The sequence below is a fragment of the Rana temporaria genome, chromosome 4, assembly GCF_905171775.1.
Source record: "Rana temporaria chromosome 4, aRanTem1.1, whole genome shotgun sequence".
Lineage (NCBI taxonomy): Eukaryota > Metazoa > Chordata > Amphibia > Anura > Ranidae > Rana > Rana temporaria.
Genome location: NC_053492.1, coordinates 387,498,419 through 387,519,105, shown reverse-complemented (window position 1 = coordinate 387,519,105; position 20,687 = coordinate 387,498,419). Strand labels below are relative to the sequence as shown.

Here is a 20,687-nt window from a genome sequence, read left to right as displayed (position 1 = left end):
CTGCGAGCGTCAATGATTTGAAAGCCGCGCCTTCTCCTCAGACTGTCCTGTGATAGGCGGAACACACATTTTCCCAGCAGCACCTCTGTTCTGTCTATCACGGACGTCTTCTCATCTCGTCCGAGGATGAGAAGGCATCTGTGATAGGAGGAACAGAGGCGCTGCTGGGAAGATTTGTGTTCCGCCTATCACAGGACACTCTGAGGAGAAGGAGTGGCTTTGAAATCATTGAGGCTCGCAGCAGACGGAGACTGTCGCCGGCGTATAAGACTACCCCCGACTTTGGATGCATTTTTTTGCATCCAAAAAGTCGTCTTATACGCCGTAAAATATGGTAATATTTGGTTGCACACCCTTTGGAAAAAAAAATAACTGAAATCAGTCACTTCCTATAACCATCAATAAGATTTTTTTTTTTTACACCTTTCACCCGGAATTTTGGCCCACTCTTCCTTTGCAAACTGCTCCAGGTCTCTCTTATTGGAAGGGCGCCTTTTCCCCCCAACAGCAATTTTAAGATCTCTCTACAGGTGTTCAATGGGATTTAGATCTGGACTCATTGCTGGCCACTTTAGAACTCTGCAGCGCTTTGTTGCCATCCATTTCTGGGTGCTTTTTGACATATGTTTGGGGTCATTGTCCTGCTGGAAGACCCAAGATCTCGGACGCAAACCCAGATTTCTGACACTGGGCTCTACAGTGCAACCCAAAATCCTTTGGTAATCCTCAGATTTCATGATGCCTTGCACACATTCAAGGCACCCAGAGCCAGAAAAACAACTCCAAAGCATCATTGAACCTCCACCATATTTCACTGTAGGTACTGGTTTTTTTTTTGTAGGCCTCATTCCGTTTTCAGTAAAATGATGTGCTTTACCAAAAAGCTCTATCTTGGTCTCGTCTGTCCACAAGACATTTTGGCTTACTCAAGTACATTTTGGCAAACTGTAGTCTTGTTTTTTTATGTCTGTGTCAGCAGTGGGGTCCTCCTGGGTCTCCTGCCATAGCATTTCATTTAAATGTCGACAGATAGTTTGCGCTGACACTGATGCTCCCTGAGCCTGCAGGACAGCTTGAATTTCTTTGGAACTTGTTTGGGGCTGCTTATCCACCATCCAGACTATCCTGCGTTGCAACCTTTCATCAATTTTTCTCTTCCATTCCACGCCCAGAAAGATTAGCTACAGTGCCATGGGTTGCAAACATCTCAATAATGTTGCGCATTGTGGACAAAGGCAAATCTAGATCTCTGGAGATGGACTTGTAACCTTGAGATTGTTGATATTTTTCCACAATTTTGGTTCAAGTCCTCAGATCGTTCTCTTCTGCCCTTTCTGTTGTCCATGCTTAGTGTAGCGCACACACACACAATGCAAAGACTAAGGTCCCTTGCACACTGGGGCGTTTTTCATGCGGTACAGCGCTAAAAATAGCGCTGCTATACCGCATGAAAAATCATGCCCTGTAGTGTTCAATGTGAAAGCCTGAAGGCTTTCACATTGAAGCGGTGCGCTAGCAGGAGCGCTCCAAAAGTCCTGCTAGCCGCATCTTTACCGCAGTATAGGAGCGGTGTGTTCACTGCTCCTATACCGCGCCTTCCTATTGAAATCAATGGGAAAGCGCGGTAATACCGCCCGAAACTCGGGCGGTATTAACCCTTTTTTGGCCACTAGCGGGGGTTAAAACCTCACCGCTAGCGCCCGAATATTGCAGTAAATACTACGGTATAGCCGCGCTACAAATAGCGCGGCTATACCGTCACCGCGGCTGCACGCCTCAGTGTGAAAGCAGCCAAACTAAACTTCTCTCCTTTTTTATATGCTTTCAGGTGTAATTTTTATATTGGCCACACCTGTTACTTGCCCCAGGTGAGTTTAAAGGAGCATCACATGCTTGAAACAAATCTTATTTATCCACAATTTTTAAAAGGGTACCAAGAATTCTGACCAGTCCATTTTGGAGTTGTGTGACATTATGTCCAAATTTGCTTTTTTCCTCCTTTTTTGTTTTGTTCCAATACACACAAAGGAAATAAACATGTGTATAGCAAAACATGTGTTACTGCAATACTTTTCTCTGAGAAATACTTGATTTTCTGGAAAAAAAATTCTGGAGTTCCAACAATTTCGGCCAGGACTGTAGAAGGACACAAAAACAGACTGGATCAACCAGGTTTTTTTTTTTTTTTAAACAGCCCATCAGGAGCATATTGCTGACTTTGTCCAGCACTAGGTAAACCTACAAAATTGGATGCAGAAAGCACTATGGGTAGTCTACGAAAAGAGCACAGCAGAAACATTTTTCCCAGGCCGTCAAAAATAAAAAATAAAATTGTCCTAAAAGATACCAGGAGTCAGGAAGTAAGCTTCCACTTTAAACAAAGCCACAAAAAGAATCTGGAGAATACAAAAAAAAAAAAAAAAATGAAAGCACAATCTTTCATGTATATGAAAATACAAAATTATATTTATCAAACTAAAATAATTTTGTACAATTTTATTTTTAGTCTTGATTAAAATAAATACACTACAAAATTATTATTATTTTTTTTTTTTTTAAAGGCCCCCCATTTTCACCTTGTGATTCTGCCAGCACACTTCCTGTCCTAGAGTGACAGCACTTCCTCACTGTAGTGCATCTATGGAGGAGCAGTGATGTTACCCTAAGACAGGATGTTAAGACTACGCAACACTTCCTCTGCGCCATAACATAGAAGGAAGGCGTTCTGTACTTGAGAGAACTGGGCAGGCATTGACCTGACCAACCCTGCTTGAAAACACTGGCAGGATCAAGAGGGTTTTTTTTTTTTTTTTTTTTTAAACAGATGTAACAAAAGCACTCAATAGTATATTTAACAGACCAGAAAGGAACAAATAACAGACGTCTATGTTAAGAATTTATGTACACTTTAAAAAATAGGGAGTAGAAATAAATGGATTATCTCACTGTATGATTCATAGTTCCGATAGGACTTGCTTCTCCGATCACCACAATGGGCATTCACTTCAGCTATATGAAATATCCACCAGCTCCCATACAAAGTAATAGCATTATATTATACATTTATAGAAGTCACAAAAACCAAAGCTCTGGAGAATTTGGGAAGGCAAGGTAAAAGGCACCATGTACAAAGTAACAGTATGCAGCAAGACAGACATGTGCCGTTCACAAAAATACCATATATTAGTTAAAACCATATTTAATCACATTCAGCAGAACTGGTGCCCATTTTGAATTAATTTAAAAAGTTACATTAAAAGGTCTCTTTCTTTTTTTTTTTTTTAAAACAAAACATGGCGATAGAAGTAAAGTCATTGCAGCAGCTTGGCAGTGTGCTCCTTCTACAGTCTGGGGGGAGAATACACAGTTTGTGGATGAAGAACTACATAGCAGTAGCTGAAACATTTATTTCCTCGTAGGCTTGTTTTCCAGAAGTAGGATGACAAGTCTGTTGCGCAGGGATTTTACTTTGTTTGTATACACCATCTGGTAAGTCTTTGTGAGCTTCTCTCGCAGGGCTTGAAGGGGCGACGGGCTGCGACAGTCAGGGATATTCAACAAGGTATGGAAAAATTCTACCCACAACTCCCCATTTGGCAATCTAAAGAAAATGAAAATTACATTTCAAGATAAAAGATATACAAAACACACACAATTAACCAATATAGTTCAGTAAAAAGAGGCAAGTAGGATAGCAAAGGAAATAAAAAAAAAAAAAAAAATCAGCATACAGGGGATTTAAAGAAACAGGAGGTGTAGCCGAGAGAGAGAAGAGTATAAAAATAGACAAAAAGGAGGCCAAACACATGGTCAGGGCAGAAATTGCTAATGTAGATAAAACGTTGTTAGATACATTAGTAATAGAAGGAAAAATACAATGGGATTACTAAAATGAAAACTGCGCACAACACTTATGTTGAGGGAGCCCTGGATATAGCAAACAATTACTTCTGTTGAGTGTTCTCAGAAATATATTGTACAAGCAATAACAAGTCAGGAAATTGTATAGTTTGTAGTAATGGAGGGTAATTTTTTAGGTAGCAGAGGAACCGGTTCGGTTAAAGATTAATAAAGCAATGGGCCCTGATGGTATTCATCCCAGAGTTCCAGGAGAACTTCAAGGCATAGTTTGGACCATTAATGGATCTTTTTAAACAATCTCTAACAGGAGAAGTTCCCCATGACTGTCAGAAAGGCAATATTGTACCTATCCACAAGGAGGACAGCAAGGTAGAATTTGGCAATTACAGGCCAGTGAGTTTAACATTGGTTGCAGTCAAGTTAACAGAATTAAAAATAAAATCGAAGTTAATCGACCCTGATGAAATCACATGGTGTATGTGTTGTAATGCATAGGGTGGAGCCCGAGGGATCATGGACCAGAAGTGACTTCATTCCAGAAAGAATAAGGTTTTAGTGAATGATGTGGATTTTATTAATAAGCAAAATTTTATATAAATAAATTGGTTATATATGGTTTTACACTATTGGGAGCATCCTTTTCATTCCCACATGGCATGGGAGTAACCAACATTGCGGTTAAGGCGCTCCTAAAGGGGACCAGCACACTTGCCCTCCAGAAAGTACAGGATACGAGCACCCTAGTAAGAGGGAGGCCATACTACAGGACGTTCTTTACTGGATAACAGGAGATCACAAGCTGGATAGAATTACACAGGCGCTGTAACATATAATTTAAAAGGGGTTGTAAAGGTTTGTTTAAAAAATAAAATAAAAACAAACATCATACTTACCTCCTCTGTGCAGTTTGTTTTGCACAGGGTGGCCCTGATGCTCCTCTTCTGGGGGCCCTATAGCAGCACTAGTAGCTCATCTTCGAGTGCCCTGTCGGAGAAGCGCTCTCCTTAGGAACACCCGTGCGGGTGCGCTCTCGAGTCTTGCTTCTGCATCTATTGACACAGAAACCAGTACTCGGTCCCCATACCCAGCGCCATTGTATTTGATTGACAGCAGTGGGAGCCAATGGCTGAACTGCTATCAATCCATCCAATCAGGACCTGAGACACTGGCTTTTGCTGGTGTGCTCATCCCCAGTGCGAGATAAAGAGGCTACAGGCAAGTAAAAAACGGGGGCAGCAGCATTACAGGAGGTTTTTCACCTCAATGCATCGAGGTAAAAAAAAAAATCTTGAGGGTTTACAACCACGTTATGTACAGTCTGGAGGAAAGAAGGAAAATCGAAACCTTTAAATACATCAAGAAGGTGCTAAAGGTTTAAGAGGGCAGGATTTTGATACAACCTCAAACTAGGAGGAAAGTTAAAAAAAAAATCTTAGAAAGTTTTATTTTACTAAAGGGTAGTTGATGCTTGGCATAGACTTCCAGCAGAGGTAGCAAGTCAGTCAACAGTAAGTGGTTTCAAACATGCTTGAGACAAAAACATAGATCTATACTGAGAAAGGAAAAAAAACAAAACCACACATATGGGCAGACTTGGACCACCTGGTCTTTTTTTGCAGTCACTTTTCTAGCTTTCTATTAAGAATAATAAAACCCAACTTACCGTCTAAAAGTTCCTTCCGTCTTCCAAGCGCCACACTCCTCGCGGACTTTCATGTAGTTGCCAAACAGCATGCAGTAAACTGTTCCAGCTATGCCAAAGTAGTCTGTCTGGAAACAAAGAAGCCAATACAATGTCAGTGCTCCATTTGTAGTATCAGATGTAGATGGATACGTATGCTTTTATTACATGTACATGTCATGAGACCGATAATCGGCTCCCATACAAAAGAAGAGTTTTAGCCCTGGTTCACACTGGGTACGATTTGGAACGATTTGAGATGCGATTTGACATGTCAAATCGCATCTCAAATCGGCGGCAATTGTCGGCAATGGCACTGTCCTAATCAGTGCGACGCCGCATCTGCGATTTCAAAAAGTAGTTTCTGTACTACTTTTTGCGATTTCGGGCCGCGATTTACATTAAATTGCGGCCGCAATTTTGAATTAGCAGCAGTGTGAACCTAGGCTTAGACTGAGAAGCATCACTAGCCAGATTAACAATTAACAATTTAAATCTTCCTTTTAATGCAAACTATTTACTTGTAAAACCTCCCCTTGTGTAGAAATCCCAAAGACCTGGGCACCACAATCTTAAAAGTGATACCAGCTGACTAACTATCGAGTTAGTTTGTACGAAAGCTCCCTCAAACTCAACGGATCCAAAACTGAACTACTCATCTTTCACGCAAATAGGAAATCCATTTCTAGGACCACATGGACAACACCCACCATCCTCGGACAAACCATCGCACCAAGCAAAAAAATCAAAAGTCTCGGAGTCATCTTCGACTCAGACATGACGATGGACATGAAGATGGATGCACATATAGGATCAGTCGTCAGCGGTTCTCATCATCTGCTCCGCATGCTACGTAGACTCATCCCCTTATACCGAAAGAGGACACAGCGGTAGTGGTTGGAACAATCATCAACTCACGACTCGACTACGCAAACTCCCTCTACTTAGGACTACCCAAATACCAGATTTCACGTCTACAAGTCGTCCAGAACACGGCAGCCAGACTGGTAACAGGTAAAAAGCCGTGGGAATCAGTCTCCCCAGTCTTGAGGTCCCTCCACTGGCTGTCCGTACAGGACAGGGTGACATTCAAGACGCTCTGCCTTGCCCACAAGTGTATACAGGGGAAGGCTCCTCAATACTTAAGCGAGAAAATAAAGCCGTACGTCACCAAGCGCGTGCTCCAGTCAACCAACCAAAAACTTCTCCAAATTCCTAAATCCCGCTACAAATCGAAGGGAGAACGAAGATTTTCGGTCCAAGGACCACGGCTCTGGAATGCTCTACCCATCACCATCCGCTTAGAGGAAAACCATCGGGCATTTAGGAAAAAACTAAAGACCCACCTCTTCTGAAAGACCGGTACGACGCTGGATTCCAAGCACCTTGAGGCGATTAAGTTCGCATTTTCTGCGCTATACAAGTCACTCACTCACTTATGTTGCAAGTGATTTAAAAAATAATTTGAAAAGAAAAAAGCGCCGCTAGTAAACATTTAACATACTTGATTTTTTTTCTGTGCGTTTGGCTGCATTTTTTTTATTTTTTATTGTGAAAGTAAACTAAAATGACTTTCAAGTAGAACCGTCACCATTACTTGCTTGTGGGTAGATTTGTGTCATTGTATTAAAGAGAGACTTGCAAATTAGTCAGTTATGTTAGTGCAACACCATGACATCCTTCATTCTGAGTCTTTATTTCTCTCCAAATGCAGAAGGATAGTAAGCCCATCATTCTTCACACATTTAGCTAGGAGATAGGAATTTAAAGTATAACTAAAGCAAACTTTTTTTTTAGTTTTGAACAGAGGGGAGAAGGATTAGAACACCTGTCAGTTTGTATTGCTGTCTGTGCCCCCGTTTAAGAGATCCACCCTCTCGATTTGTACCATTAAAAAGCAAAAAGAAAATCCCATATTTTGGGTTGTACCCAGAAAAAGTAATAGAGGGTAAAATCTTATGTGGACACTAGTTCTGGTGACCCCTAATGAGTATCCTTTAATTTGCAGGGATTTCCTCTCACTTCCGGTTTGGCTATGGGACAGGAAGTGAAGGGAAATCTCCACAATGCGACACAGTTGGGAAAAAAAAAATTAATAAAAAACCTGACAGAGGTTAAAAACCTCCTAATGAATAAATAAAAAAAAGAAAAAAAAAAGAAAGGAGGCCTATAGTACCACTTGCGGATGGCCCACCATGGATTTACGTTGCTACTTTGACGTTAAATACCATTGTTATGGTACTGCTCATATTTTAAAACAACTAGTCGATTCCCCTAGACAAAACGAGCAGGAATCTAAGGGGAAAAGGTCAAAAAATAAATAAATGGGTGAACTCCCGCTGTAAAGGGGATACTAAAAACTCTTTTTGTTATACTAACCTGCTCTGTGCAGTTGATTTTGCACAGAGCAGCCTGGATCCTTCTCTTCTCAAGTCCCTCTTCTATGCTCCTAGCCACTCCCTCCGGTTTGCCCCTACAGCAAGCACCTTGCTATGGGGGCATCCAAGCCGAGCTGCAGCTCCGTGTGTCTATTCAGACATGGAGCCACGGTTCAGGCCCCCCGTCTCCTGATTGACAGCAGTGGGAGCCAATGTGGCCACTGCTGTGTCTCAGCCAATCAGGAGGAGAGTGCCAGAGGGTCAAGGCAGTTGTGCACATCGCTGGATCGAGAGGGGACTTCGTTATTAAGGGGGCCGCTGCACACTGAAGGTTTATCTTAATGTATAGAATGCATTAAGATAAAAAGGCTTCTGCCTTCAGAATCACTTTGAGGGCCAGTTCACACCACATGCAGTCTAGTGCAGTTTTTATCTGCATCAAAAATGCATGGAAAAAGAGATTTTTAATACAGCTTACCTGTAAAATCTTTTTCTTGGAGTACATCACGGGACACAGAGCGGCATTCATTACTATATGGGTTATATGGAGTACCTTCAGGTGTAGACACTGGCAATCTCAAACAGGAAATGCCCCTCCCTATATAACCCCCTCCCATAGGAGGAGTACCTCAGTTTTGTAGCAAGCAGTATGCCTCCCAAAATGGTCCTCAAAAAAGAGGGGTGGGAGCTCTGTGTCCCGTGATGTACTCCAAGAAAAAGATTTTACAGGTAAGCTGTATTAAAAATCTCTTTTTCTTTATCGTACATCACGGGACACAGAGCGGCATTCATTACTATATGGGATGTCCCAAAGCAATGCTTACAATGAGGGGAGGGAGAACATCTCCAAGACAAAAAGGATTTAATTTAGAGATATACTCAAATCATAATAAATCCAACTTAGTTGAGAAAAATAATTTTTAAATTTTAAATTTAACTCAAAAAAGAGGAGCCCCCGGAATCCGAGGGTCTCAAACTGCAGCCTGCAGCACTGCCTGCCCGAAGGCAGTATCAGTATTCCTTCTTACGTCCAACTTGTAGAATTTTGTAAACGTGTGGACAGAAGACCAGGTTGCCGCCTTGCAAACTTGAGCCATAGAGATCTGGTGGTGTGCTGCCCAGGAGGCGCCCATGGCTCTAGTAGAATGAGCCTTTAATGATACTGGAGGAGGCAACCCTTTCAAGCCGTAGGCCTGAGTGATTAATTGCTTAATCCACCTAGAAATGGTGGACTTTGCAGCTGCCTGCCCCTTCTTGGGCCCATCCGGTAGAATGAACAGCACATCTGTTTTCCGGATCTTCTTTGTAGCTTTAAGATAGGCCTTCATGGCCCTGACAATATCCAAGGTATGCAGCAACCCTTCCTTTCTGGAAGTAGGTTTAGGGAAGAAGGATGGTAATACCAAATCCTGGTTCAAATGAAAACTGGATATGACCTTCGGTAGGAAGGAAGGATGAGGGCGGAGAACGACCCTGTCCTTATGAAAAACAAGATATGGTTCCTTACAGGATAAGGCCGCCAGCTCCGAAACTCTTCTTGCGGAAACTATGGCAACCAAAAATACTAACTTCCTTGTCAGTAGAACCAAAGGAATATCAGCCAACGGCTCAAACGGTTGTTTCTGTAAACTTGACAGAACAAGATTTAAATCCCACGGACAAAGCGGGGATTTAACTGGAGGTCTAATACGTAAGACCCCTTGAAGGAAGGTCTTAACCAGCGAGTGGGTGGCCAGCGGCCGCTGAAACCACACTGACAGAGCAGAAATCTGTCCTTTGATTGTGCTTAATGCCAATCCTTTATCCACTCCTAGCTGGAGAAAACTTAATACTCTATCGATGGTAAATTTGCGAGAAAGCCATCGCTTGGACTCACACCAGCCTACATAGGCCTTCCAGACCCTGTAATAAATCACCCTAGAGACCGGTTTCCTGGCTCTGATTAGGGTAGAGATTACTTTCTGAGACAGACCTCTACCCCTGAGAATCAGGGATTCAGCTTCCAGGCCGTCAAATTTAGATGCCGTAAGGCAGGGTGGAGGATCGGACCTTGCGATAGCAGGTCTGGCCGTAGAGGAAGAGTCCAAGGGTCTCCCACTACCATCCTTAAGATTAGTGAGTACCATGCCCTTCTGGGCCATGCTGGAGCTACCAGGATGACTGGTATGTGCTCCACCCGGATCCTGCGCAGCAGGCGGGGTAGTAACTGGAGCGGGGGAAACGCATAAAGAAGTTTGAACTGATGCCAAGGGCAAACCAACGCATCGGTTCCGCAGGCCATCGGATCCCTTGAGCGGGATATGAACCTGTCTAGTTTCTTGTTGAGTCTCGATGCCATGATATCCACGTCCGGCACTCCCCATCTTTGGCAGAGTGCTTGAAAGACTTGTGGATGCAGAGACCATTCCCCCGGCCATAGAGTCTGGCGGCTTAAGAAGTCCGCCTGAAAGTTGTCCACTCCTGGAATGAATATTGCCGATATGCAGGGCACATGAGCCTCTGCCCATAGGAGAATCAAGCTCACCTCTCTCTGAGCGGCTTGACTCCTGGTTCCCCCTTGGTGATTTATGTATGCCACGGCCGTGGCATTGTCTGATTGAATTCTCACCGGGAACCCCTGCAATTTTGACGTCCAAGCCCTGAGGGCTAGTCGAGCAGCTCTGAGCTCCAAGATGTTGATGGGCAACTGCTTCTCTGGCTTTGCCCAAGTACCTTGGCGAGTGCAACCATCCAAAATTGCTCCCCAGCCCGTCAGGCTGGCGTCTGTGGTCACTATCTTTCAAGCCACTGGGCTGAAAGACTTCCCTTTCAGTAGATTCTGAGGGTCTAACCACCAACACAGACTTTGTCGGACTCTTGATGAGAGCGGCAACGGGATATCCAAGGCCTGTGGCCTTCTGCTCCATGCTGACAGGATGGCTGCCTGTAGGATGCGAGTGTGGCTCTGGGCGTATGGTACCGCCTCGAATGTGGCCACCATCTTGCCTAGTAACCTCATACATAGGCGAATAGTCGGTTCTTTCTTGCTTAGAACCAGTAGGATTAATTCCTTGATGGCTTTTACCTTCCTCAGAGGTAGGAACACTCCTTGTTGTTCTGTGTCTAATCTCATGCCGAGATATTCCAACTGCCTTGTGGGCTGGAAAGCTGACTTTTCTCGATTTAGGACCCAGCCGAACCTCTCGAGGTATTGGACCGTGAGGGCCACTGCTCGCTCCAAGCCGGGAGACGAGTGGTCTATGACTAGGAGGTCGTCCAGGTATGCTAGGATCGTGACCCCTTGGATCCTTAGCTTGGCTAGGATCGGAGCTAGGACCTTCGTGAACACCCGGGGGGCCGTAGCCAACCCGAAGGGAAGCGCCACGAATTGGAAGTGACGCGAAGCCACCATGAAGCGTAGATATCTTTGATGTGGCTGATAAATTGGAACATGAAGGTAGGCATCCTTTATGTCTATGGACGCCATGAAGTCGTCCTTCTGGAGTGTGGCAGCTGCTGACCGCACGGATTCCATCCGAAATGAGCGGATCTTTAGATATGCATTTACCATCTTTAGGTCCAAAATTGGCCTGACATCTCCATTGGGGATGATGAATAGGTTGGAGTAGAAACCCAGCCCCTGTTCCAGGCTGGCCGGAATCCGAGGCGGATCGTTTGGAATCCTCGACTCCTGGAAATGAGGAGGAGGAAACCTTAGGAAATCTAATTTGTAGCCTGTGGCCACGGAAGACCGTACCCACTCGTCGGGAATGCTGGCTTCCCAAATCTCTGAAAAGAGTCGCAGCCTTCCCCCCACCTTCGTGGGTGGGGGCGCCCCTTCATAAGGTTGGCTTGGGGGCTGGTTTTGCTGGTTTGCGAAACCACTGCCTTTTGCCTCTAACAGCCTGTCCTTGTGATTTGCTGTTGAAGCCGAAGTTTGCTTTTGCAGGAGGCCGTCGATACTGCTTGGCATTAGAGGGCCCCTGCCCAGGGGAATACTGTCGTTTAAACGCAGGCCCCTGAACCTTCTTCTTAGTTGGCAAGAGAGTACTCTTGCCGTTTGAAATGGTCTGAATGTATTTATCTAGGTCTTCTCCGAAGAGTCGTCCTCCATGGAAGGGGAACCCTACCAGGAGCTTCTTGCATGGGGGCTCAGCCTCCCAGCTTTTTAACCATAAGAGTCTTCTCATATGGATAAGGGATAACGATAAACGTGACGCTTGCTGGATAGAATCCTTGATTGCGTCTACCGTAAAACATATGGCCTTAGGGACATCCGAAAATTCTTCTGCCTGCTGGGCAGGAATAAGTTTAAGCATCTGCTTAAATTGATCCGATAATGCTTGAGCGACCCCAATCGCAGCCACAGCTGGCTGTACTACTGCCCCTGCAGTAGTGAAGGAGTTCTTAAGTAGTGCTTCCAAGCACTTATCAACTGGATCCTTGAACACCTGTATGTTTTCTACAGGGCATGTTAACGATTTGTTAACACATGAGATGGCTGCGTCCACTGCAGGAGTAGCCCATCTTTTGGAAAATTTTTCTTCCATAGGATATAGGACAGAGAACTTCTTAGGTGGTAAGAAGATCTTATCTGGCTTGTTCCAATCTTGGAACAAAACTCCCTCTAATAGAGGATGGATCGGAAACACAGCATTGCTTTGAGGCGCCCTCAGTGAACCCAAAGCTGAAACCGTCGATACCTGGAGATCTGGTACTGGCAAGTTGAATGCCCTATGGACCAAGTCCGACAATCCTTGAATCCACCAGCTCTCCCTCAGGGAGACTGCCCCAGACTCCTCTGTATCCGGATCTTCGATCCCTGAACCTACTTGGTCCTTGTCCAAGAGGTCGTCCAATTCCCCTGAGGAAAGGACCTCCTCTTCTGAGGGTCCGCGCTCGGGCGACGGAGATCTATTCCGCTTACTGCCCCGCATAGCTGCGGCTATCATTTTACCCATGCTTTTCTGCATCTCTTTTAAAGAGGTGAGTAATACCTCCTCCGTGACCATCTTAGGGTTGGACTGACCCGCGTCAGCTCCAGCCCCAGATCCCGATGGCCCCAAGGCTCCCTGTGGGGAAAGCAGCGGCATAGCATTGTCCGAGACCTCAGACTCTCTGGGGGAATCCCCACCTCTTGTACCCTTGTTTTTTGATGCCATGGTACAATACCGAGGTACACCTGCTACTTATTGGTACCTGGGACTTATAAATAGTTAAATGCCCAAACACCTGTTTGGGGGATAAAAAATGCTTCCTCTCCCCTAGATGACACTTCTCTTTTTTTTTTTTTTTTTTTTTCAAATCTAGGAAAGAAAAAAAACATTCTGTCCCCCTGAGTAGTATTGCAAGAAAAACTATGAGATGGAAAAGAAACAGCCTATTCCTAGGCTTGAAAACAGTCTTTCTGAAGACTGCAATATTCTTTCTGGCCACTGTGTGTCCTCGGCGCCCCGTGCTTGCCGTTCTGGTCTTTCCTCCTCAGTTCCAAAGTATTGAATGAGCTATATGGAACAAACAAGGAAGGGCCGCCCCTTCCTTAAGCCACTGACCCGCCCTTCCCCCCCAGCAATCTCAAACAGGAAATGCCCCTCCCGACAGGGGGGGGGTGGGGTTGGGAGGAAGGGACCTCTCTGCTCCAGCAAACTGCAGCCATGAGGAGGTCAGCGTTTTGCCTGCTTTGCAGGCCGTGAGGAGGAAGACTGAATGGAGCATCGCCTGGAGGCTTGCAGGTAAGCACAGCTCTCTGACACACACATATATTTTTATATAACACAGGCCCCACTCAATGCTTTTCCAACACTACAAGGGAGGTCACATCTTATGGGGAATAATACATATAGAGCCATCCTATCTTTATGATATGTGACTAGTTTGCCAGATGCAGTGCATAACTTTAGGCATGTCCCCTGTGACCCCCCAGAAAAAACCTGCTAAGAACCAAGTTCCGCAAGTTTTCCCCTCACTTACCTGCTCCATGCCGCAGGACTTTGCCAAGCAAGAGGCCCAATCTTCCCCCATCTCGGTGGGGATGTCTAGACCTTCAGGCCCTGGGTTCCTATGAAGGATCCACTGTCCTGGGCCCATATAGCACTCTGGCAACAGAAACATTAGGCACCCAAAGGTTTCTAAGTTCTGGGCCCAGGGTCCAGCTCTCTAAAAAGAAAAGCATTATGGGCTATACCCCAAGGGTTTGGGGTCCGGTTACTGACCACTTTAGCGCTGAGGCTTTTTTGGACAGAACCGGTTAGCTCACCTAATCCCAAGGATGTGGAGGCAAGCTAAACCATGACTAACACCTAAGACACTGGCGGAAAAACTGAGGTACTCCTCCTATGGGAGGGGGTTATATAGGGAGGGGCATTTCCTGTTTGAGATTGCCAGTGTCTACACCTGAAGGTACTCCATATAACCCATATAGTAATGAATGCCGCTCTGTGTCCCGTGATGTACGATAAAGAAAGTAGGTTATATGGTTTTTAATGCCATAGTTAACACCAGTGCTTGCAGTTCCAGTAAAAAAGTACAACATGCTATCTTTTTCCTGCATTGGACTGAACTGGAACGCTGTTAAAAAGGCATCAAAAACTCACTGGAACATGCATGTCCTTATTAAAAAAAACTTAAAGGGGAGGTTCACCCTAAAAACGACTTTCCCTTATTACACTGGCCCCCCACATTACAATACGATTATGCCTATTAGTTTTTTTTGATGCTGTACATACCTTCGTACAGCTATTCACCCGTGGCTTCTGGGTTGCGAGTCCCGCGGGAGTGGGCGTTCCTAACATGCTGGTGATTGACGTTTTGACAAAAAACGAGCTCCCCCCGTCACGTAAGCCGTGTCACGATTGGCGAAAGGAGCCGAACGGCGAGTCGGCGCTATACTGCACCTGCGCATCGCCGTTCGGCTCCTTTCGCCAATCGTCACCCGGCTTACGCGCCGGGGGGAGCTCGTTTGTCAAAACATCAATCACCAGCATGTTAGGAACGCCCACTCCCGCGGGACTCGCAACCCGGAAGCCACGGGTGAATAGCTGTACGAAGGTATGAACAGCATAAAAAAAAACTAATAGGCATAATCGTATTGTAATGTGGGGGGCCAGTGTAATAAGGGAAAGTCGTTTTTAGGGTGAACCTCCCCTTTAAGAGGACGGGGAAAAAACTGCACTGGAACGCATCGAAAACACATCAAAAACGTGCATGAAGAAAAGCATCTGGACTGCGTTTCTATGGCGTGAACTGGCCCTAAAGAAAGACAAGTTTCATTTTGAGATAGGGACATTCTCTGGGTCCCTTGGATAACCTAACAAGGAAGTCTCCTACAGGTCAACTTCAACCTTAAAAAATTTATAAGATGTTAAAAAAAAACAAAAAAACACACACAGGCAGACAGTATTTGCAGATCAACAAATGGCAGTACCACTCATTCTGACTACAGCTTTCATTGCATGCTCACCTGATAGTTCCAGGGCTTATTAGTCAACATTTCCACACATTGAAATCCTGAGGTTTCACACTTTGCATGGAAAGCTGTTCCTTTTGGGAAGAGGGTCATATCTATGCTCTGACCCAAATCAATGAGAGAAAGTCCATGTGATACCAGATCCAGTGTACAAGACTCATGATCTATAAAGCTGGGAAGCACAGAAAATTGTATTGTAAGATATGTATAGAGCTATACCATTTACACAATAGAGAACACACGTAGAAAGAATATATTTCCCATTCATAGCTTAAAGTAAACCTTTACACAGATCATGCACACTAAAGAATTTACATATTCTAAACAGTAAAAAGCACTTTACAAGACACCTCAATTCATCTCTGTATCTATAGGCATTGTGAGGCAACATTAGATCTTTCTCTTATGTGTAAAACCCTTTTCATGGAGTACATTACAGGACACGTTAAGGGCCGGTTCACACTACTGTGACTTCAAAATCGCGTGATTTTGCCACGATTTCAGGAAACGCCAGTCTATAGAGCTGAATTTGCATCGCACATGGATCAAACGCGTACGGGACCCTTTAACGCAGCTTAGATTCGCAACACATTGATGTGAACGGCACACATGGAAAACTAGGTTAGTAAAATGACTTGCGAATATTCAAAATACCTGTGATTATATCTCTGGCGTAAACTCACTTGCATTGTACATATTCTTTTGTGACCTCACCACATTGTCTTGTATTACTCAAATAAAAGACATATTGAAATTAAAAATGATCCTTACTTTTGAAGCCGCTTCTGCTGTGGACTGCCCCTCTCTGTCCTACCTAGATAGCGGGATGAACAAACTATTGGTTGCCTGGCCCCAGCACTTCACGAACAAATCACTTGGCTACAACAGCACAGCTTGCCCAACCACACATGTGCAGTCTGCTTTCATGACAGCAACTGAGCTCAGTATTCTGCAAGTGGGAGACAGCAGGCAGCACGTGTGGTAGGAAAGCCGTTTCCATTCCAGAGTACTTAATTGTGAGGTGTTGGAACTGTGCCTTCAAACAGCAGGACAGAGGGGGGGCCCACAGGGTAAGCAGATTCAAAATTAAGGATCATTTTAAAAAATGGGGGATAGTAGTTTAATGTACAGCCGTGGCCAAAAGTTTTGAGAATGACACAAATATAAGTCTGCGGCTTCAGTGTTTTTAGATCTTTTCGTCAGATGTTACTATGGTATACTAAGTGTTATTCCAAGCATTTCATAAGCGTCAAAGGCTTTTATTGACAATTACATTAAAGAGGAACTGCAGTCTGCCCACATAATTTGTAATAAAAACAACTTTGCCATTCTGAACCACTTTGCATATTATTTTATATATACTGCGATTCTGTACTTGCCAAATATGCTTCAGAAATCTCCCTCCACTGAGTCTGGCTGCAACCATTCTAACTGTGGGCAGCTGAAGCTGCTGCCTGTTCACTTCCTGAATTTACCCAGACACACAGAGGCACACCTCCAGCTCTGCAGCTTGCATTGGCCTCTAGGATTCTTCACCCCTCCCTTCCTGGCAAACTCACAGGAGTTAGAGCGAGTGCCATGCATGTCATAAGCCTAGTCTTTTTACCAGACAAGAAACAGGAAGAGGGCTGTATAAGGTATTTACCGGTAGAAAAAAAAAAGTTTTACTATCCAAAGTTAAAACAAGGGCAGAAGATTTAAAGCGGTTCTCCACCCTAAAGTGAAGTCGCGCTGATCGGCACCCTCCCCCCCTCCGGTGTCACATTTGACACCTTTCAGGGGGAGGGGGGTGCAGATACCTGTCTAAAGACAGGTATTTGCACCCACTTCCGGCCCGGCATTCACGGGCAAAAGACGGACATTGCGTCACATCCCGTCGCCCCCCCCCCCCGTTGTGTGCTGGGAACACTCGGCTCCCAGCACACAGCGGGAGCCAATCGGCGGGTGCAGCGCGACTCGCGCATGCGCCGTAGGGAACCGGGCAGTGAAGCCGGAGTGCTTCACTTCCTGGTTCCCTCAGCGTGGATGGAGGGGGGAGCAGCAGGGTGACGAGCGATCGCTCGTCCTTTGCTGCGGACGCCGCTGGACTCCAGGACAGGTAAGTGTCCTAATATTAAAAGTCAGCAGCTGCAGTATTTGTAGCTGCTGGCTTTTAATATTTTTTTTTGGCAGAACATCCGCTTTAATAAATAGAAAGATGAAAAAATGACTGAAGGTCCGCTTTAAGTTTATGCAGATCTTAAAAAAAAGAAGAGTCAACACTGCAAGTGTTGACTCTTCTTTTTTTAAGATCTCTGCAATTTTCCCTGGCATGCTGTCAATCAACTTCTGGGCCACATCCTGACTGATTTTTGCTTATTGGAGTTTATTCTTATTGCTTATTCTTGCTTATTGGAGTTTGTCAGAATTGGTGTTTTTTTTTTTGTTCACTCGCCTCCTGAGGATTGACCACAAGTTCTCAATGGGATTAAGGTCTGTGTATTTTCCTGGCAATGGACCCAAAATGTTGATGTTTTGTTCACCAAGCCACTTAAGACCCAGACCTTTAGGCCAGTTTTTGCGATTCGGCACTGCGTCGCTTTAACTGACAATTGTGCGGTCTTACGACATGGCTCCCAAACAAAATTGGCGTCCTTTTTTTCCCACAAATAGAGCTCTCTTTTGGTGGTATTTGATCACCTCTGCGGTTTTTATTTTTTGCGCTATAAACAAAAATATTTTTTACTTGTTGCTATAATAAACATCCCCCAAAAATATATAAAATTTTTATTTTTTTCCTCAGTTTAGGCCGATACGTATTCTTCCACCTAAAATCGGTTTGCGCAAAATTTAGAGCATTTACAAAATAGGGGATAGTTTTATTGCATTTTTATAAAAAAAAAAAAAAAAAATGTACTACTAATGGCGGGATCAGCGTTTTTTTCCGTGACTACGACATTATGGCGGACACTTCGGACAATTTTGACACCTTTTTGGGACCATTGTCATTTTCACAGCAAAAAATGCATTAAAAATGCATTGTTTACTGTGAAAATGACAATTGCCGTTTGGGAGTTAACCACAAGGGGGCGCTGAAGGGGTTATGTGTGACCTCATGTCTGTTTCTAACTGTAGGGGGGTGTGGCTGTAGGTGTGATGTCATCGATTGGGTGTCCCTATAAAAGGGAACACACGATCGATCACGGCACCACAGTGAAGCTGTGTTTACACACAGCTCTCCCCGTTCAGCTCCGGGGACCGATCGCGGGACTCCAGTGGCGATCGGGTCTGCGGTCACGGAGCGTCAGACCGGGTCGCGGGCACTTAAAGAGGACGTACCTGTACGTGCTTGTGCGCAGCCGTGCCATTCTGCCGACTTAAATGTGCAGGAAGCAGTCCTTAAATGGTTAATTATCACTTTAGCCACAAATGAAGGTCTCATGATGCTTTACTGTTGGCATGACACAGGACTGATGGCATCTCTCACCTTTTCTTCTCCGGACAAGGTTTTTTCCCCAGATGCTGATTGAGCATAGTACTGGCTCATTTGATTATGCATCTAGGAGGTTGTTTTTAAGCTCAACAGTTTATGTTTAAAAGAAGTTTAAAAAATATAGGCAACAAAATGATTGCCTTAAAAATTCCAAAATGTCTCCACAAACAACAAGACTGACACCTTGTGGAGGCAAAGAGAGCGGCATCTCTGTAGGTCTTAATCAGGACTGCATTGAGTCAGTGAAAACATTCTTGTTCATATAATCATTGTCATGTTCTTTCAATCATTTTGTACAATCTAATAAAGGGGATATAATAAATCAATCAGAAAACTTACTTTTCACCAAAAGCAAAGTTATCAGGTTTTATATCACCATGGATGATGCCAATGTTATGTAGCTGTTCCACTATGTACAGGATATTGATGGCAAAATACATGACCAATGGCACAGGCATCACCTTTTCCGTCAATTTTTTGTAGAGATTAATAGCATTCTAGAGAAAGCAAAATGATTTTTTGAATTAGCAGGACAGTGAGCCATCGTTTAAAAAATTCAAGGCACCATTATTATATTAGAAACAAGTTTAAAGGGTTTGTAAAGGTACAATTTTTATTTTTTACTAAATAGCTTCCCTTACCTTAGTGCAGTCCTCCTTCACTTACCTCATCCTTCCATTTTGCTTTTAAAATACCTTAATTCTTCTGAGAAATCCTCACTTCCTGTTCTTCTGTCTAACTCCACACCAGGGAGAAAGCCTTGCATTACTGTGTGGAGTGTCGCGCTCGCCACCTCCCTTGGACTACAGGAGAGTTAGGAGCCAGAAAACGCGCCCCGTTCCCGCGCAGCGTCGAGCTCATTCGTGAGTAGTGCCCGCATATGTAAACGGTATTCAAAATCACACATGTGAGGTATCGCCGTGATTGGCAGAGCGAGAGCAATAATTCTAGCCCTAGACCTCTTCTGTAACTCAAAACATGCAACCTGTAGAATTTTTTAAACGTCGCCTATGGAGATTTTAAAGGGTAAAAGTTTGTCGCCATTCCACGAGCGGACGCAATTTTGAAGCGTGACATGTTGGGTATCAATTTACTCGGTGTAAAATTATCTTTCACAATATAAAAAAAAATTTGGGCTGACCTTACTGTTGTCTTATTTTTTTTTTCCCCAAAAAAGTGCGCTTGTAAGACAACTGCACATATATAAATGTTTGGGGGCTCTAATTAGAGGGAAGGAGATGGCAGTGAAAAACACATTAGAATTGCTGTTTTACTTGTAATGCCAACGGCCACCACAAGATGGTGCCAGATCACAGAAGGAAGCTTAGGCCTGCAGAAGGCCGCGGCCTCAATTACCAGCCGGCGCGGGTCCTATGTCTCCATGCGCCCGCGCGGCGGGGGTGCATGGAGACACAGGACCCGCGCTGCCCGGTAATTGAGGCCGTGGCTTTCTGCAGGCCTAAGCTTCCCCGCCAGGTCACCATTTGTCGCAATTGCAACCGTGCGCCCGGATTTTGTCGAGTCCTGTGTTAAGACTGCCAGGGATTTATGTTCACCTAGTAATGGAGCTCAACTAAAAAATTCTAGACACATGCAAAACAGCCCTCTAAGAGACAGCCTTGATCTTACCAAAAGGGATCCACAGCTGTAGAGATCTCCAACCAATACACTTCCATTCTGGAATATATGTGCAGAGTGGAAACTGATGAAGAGATGTCTTAGCGCTGGACTAATCCGTTGTGAAATCTGTGTACCAATGTAGAACTCCCAGGGCTTTGCAGGCTTTTGTACCTGTGTCGAAGAAAAATAAAAACATTGATTCCAAATCACTATACAATGACCAAATCCATT

The 20,687-nt window shown here is 44.5% G+C and overlaps 1 protein-coding gene across 1 annotated transcript in view; it reads right to left on the bottom strand.

The window, feature by feature from the left end:
- Positions 1-2,879: 2,879 nt before the first annotated feature.
- BUB1 (BUB1 mitotic checkpoint serine/threonine kinase) overlaps positions 2,880-20,687 on the bottom strand; it is a 61,820-nt gene continuing 44,012 nt past the window's right edge. The window contains exons 21-25 of the mRNA XM_040351096.1: positions 20,466-20,627; positions 19,176-19,333; positions 15,359-15,536; positions 5,525-5,631; positions 2,880-3,601 (exon numbers count right to left, since the gene is read on the bottom strand). Of these exons, the coding sequence (XP_040207030.1) occupies positions 3,406-3,601; positions 5,525-5,631; positions 15,359-15,536; positions 19,176-19,333; positions 20,466-20,627 (801 nt within the window). The 3' untranslated portion in view covers positions 2,880-3,405. The remainder of the gene's footprint in view (positions 3,602-5,524; positions 5,632-15,358; positions 15,537-19,175; positions 19,334-20,465; positions 20,628-20,687) is intronic.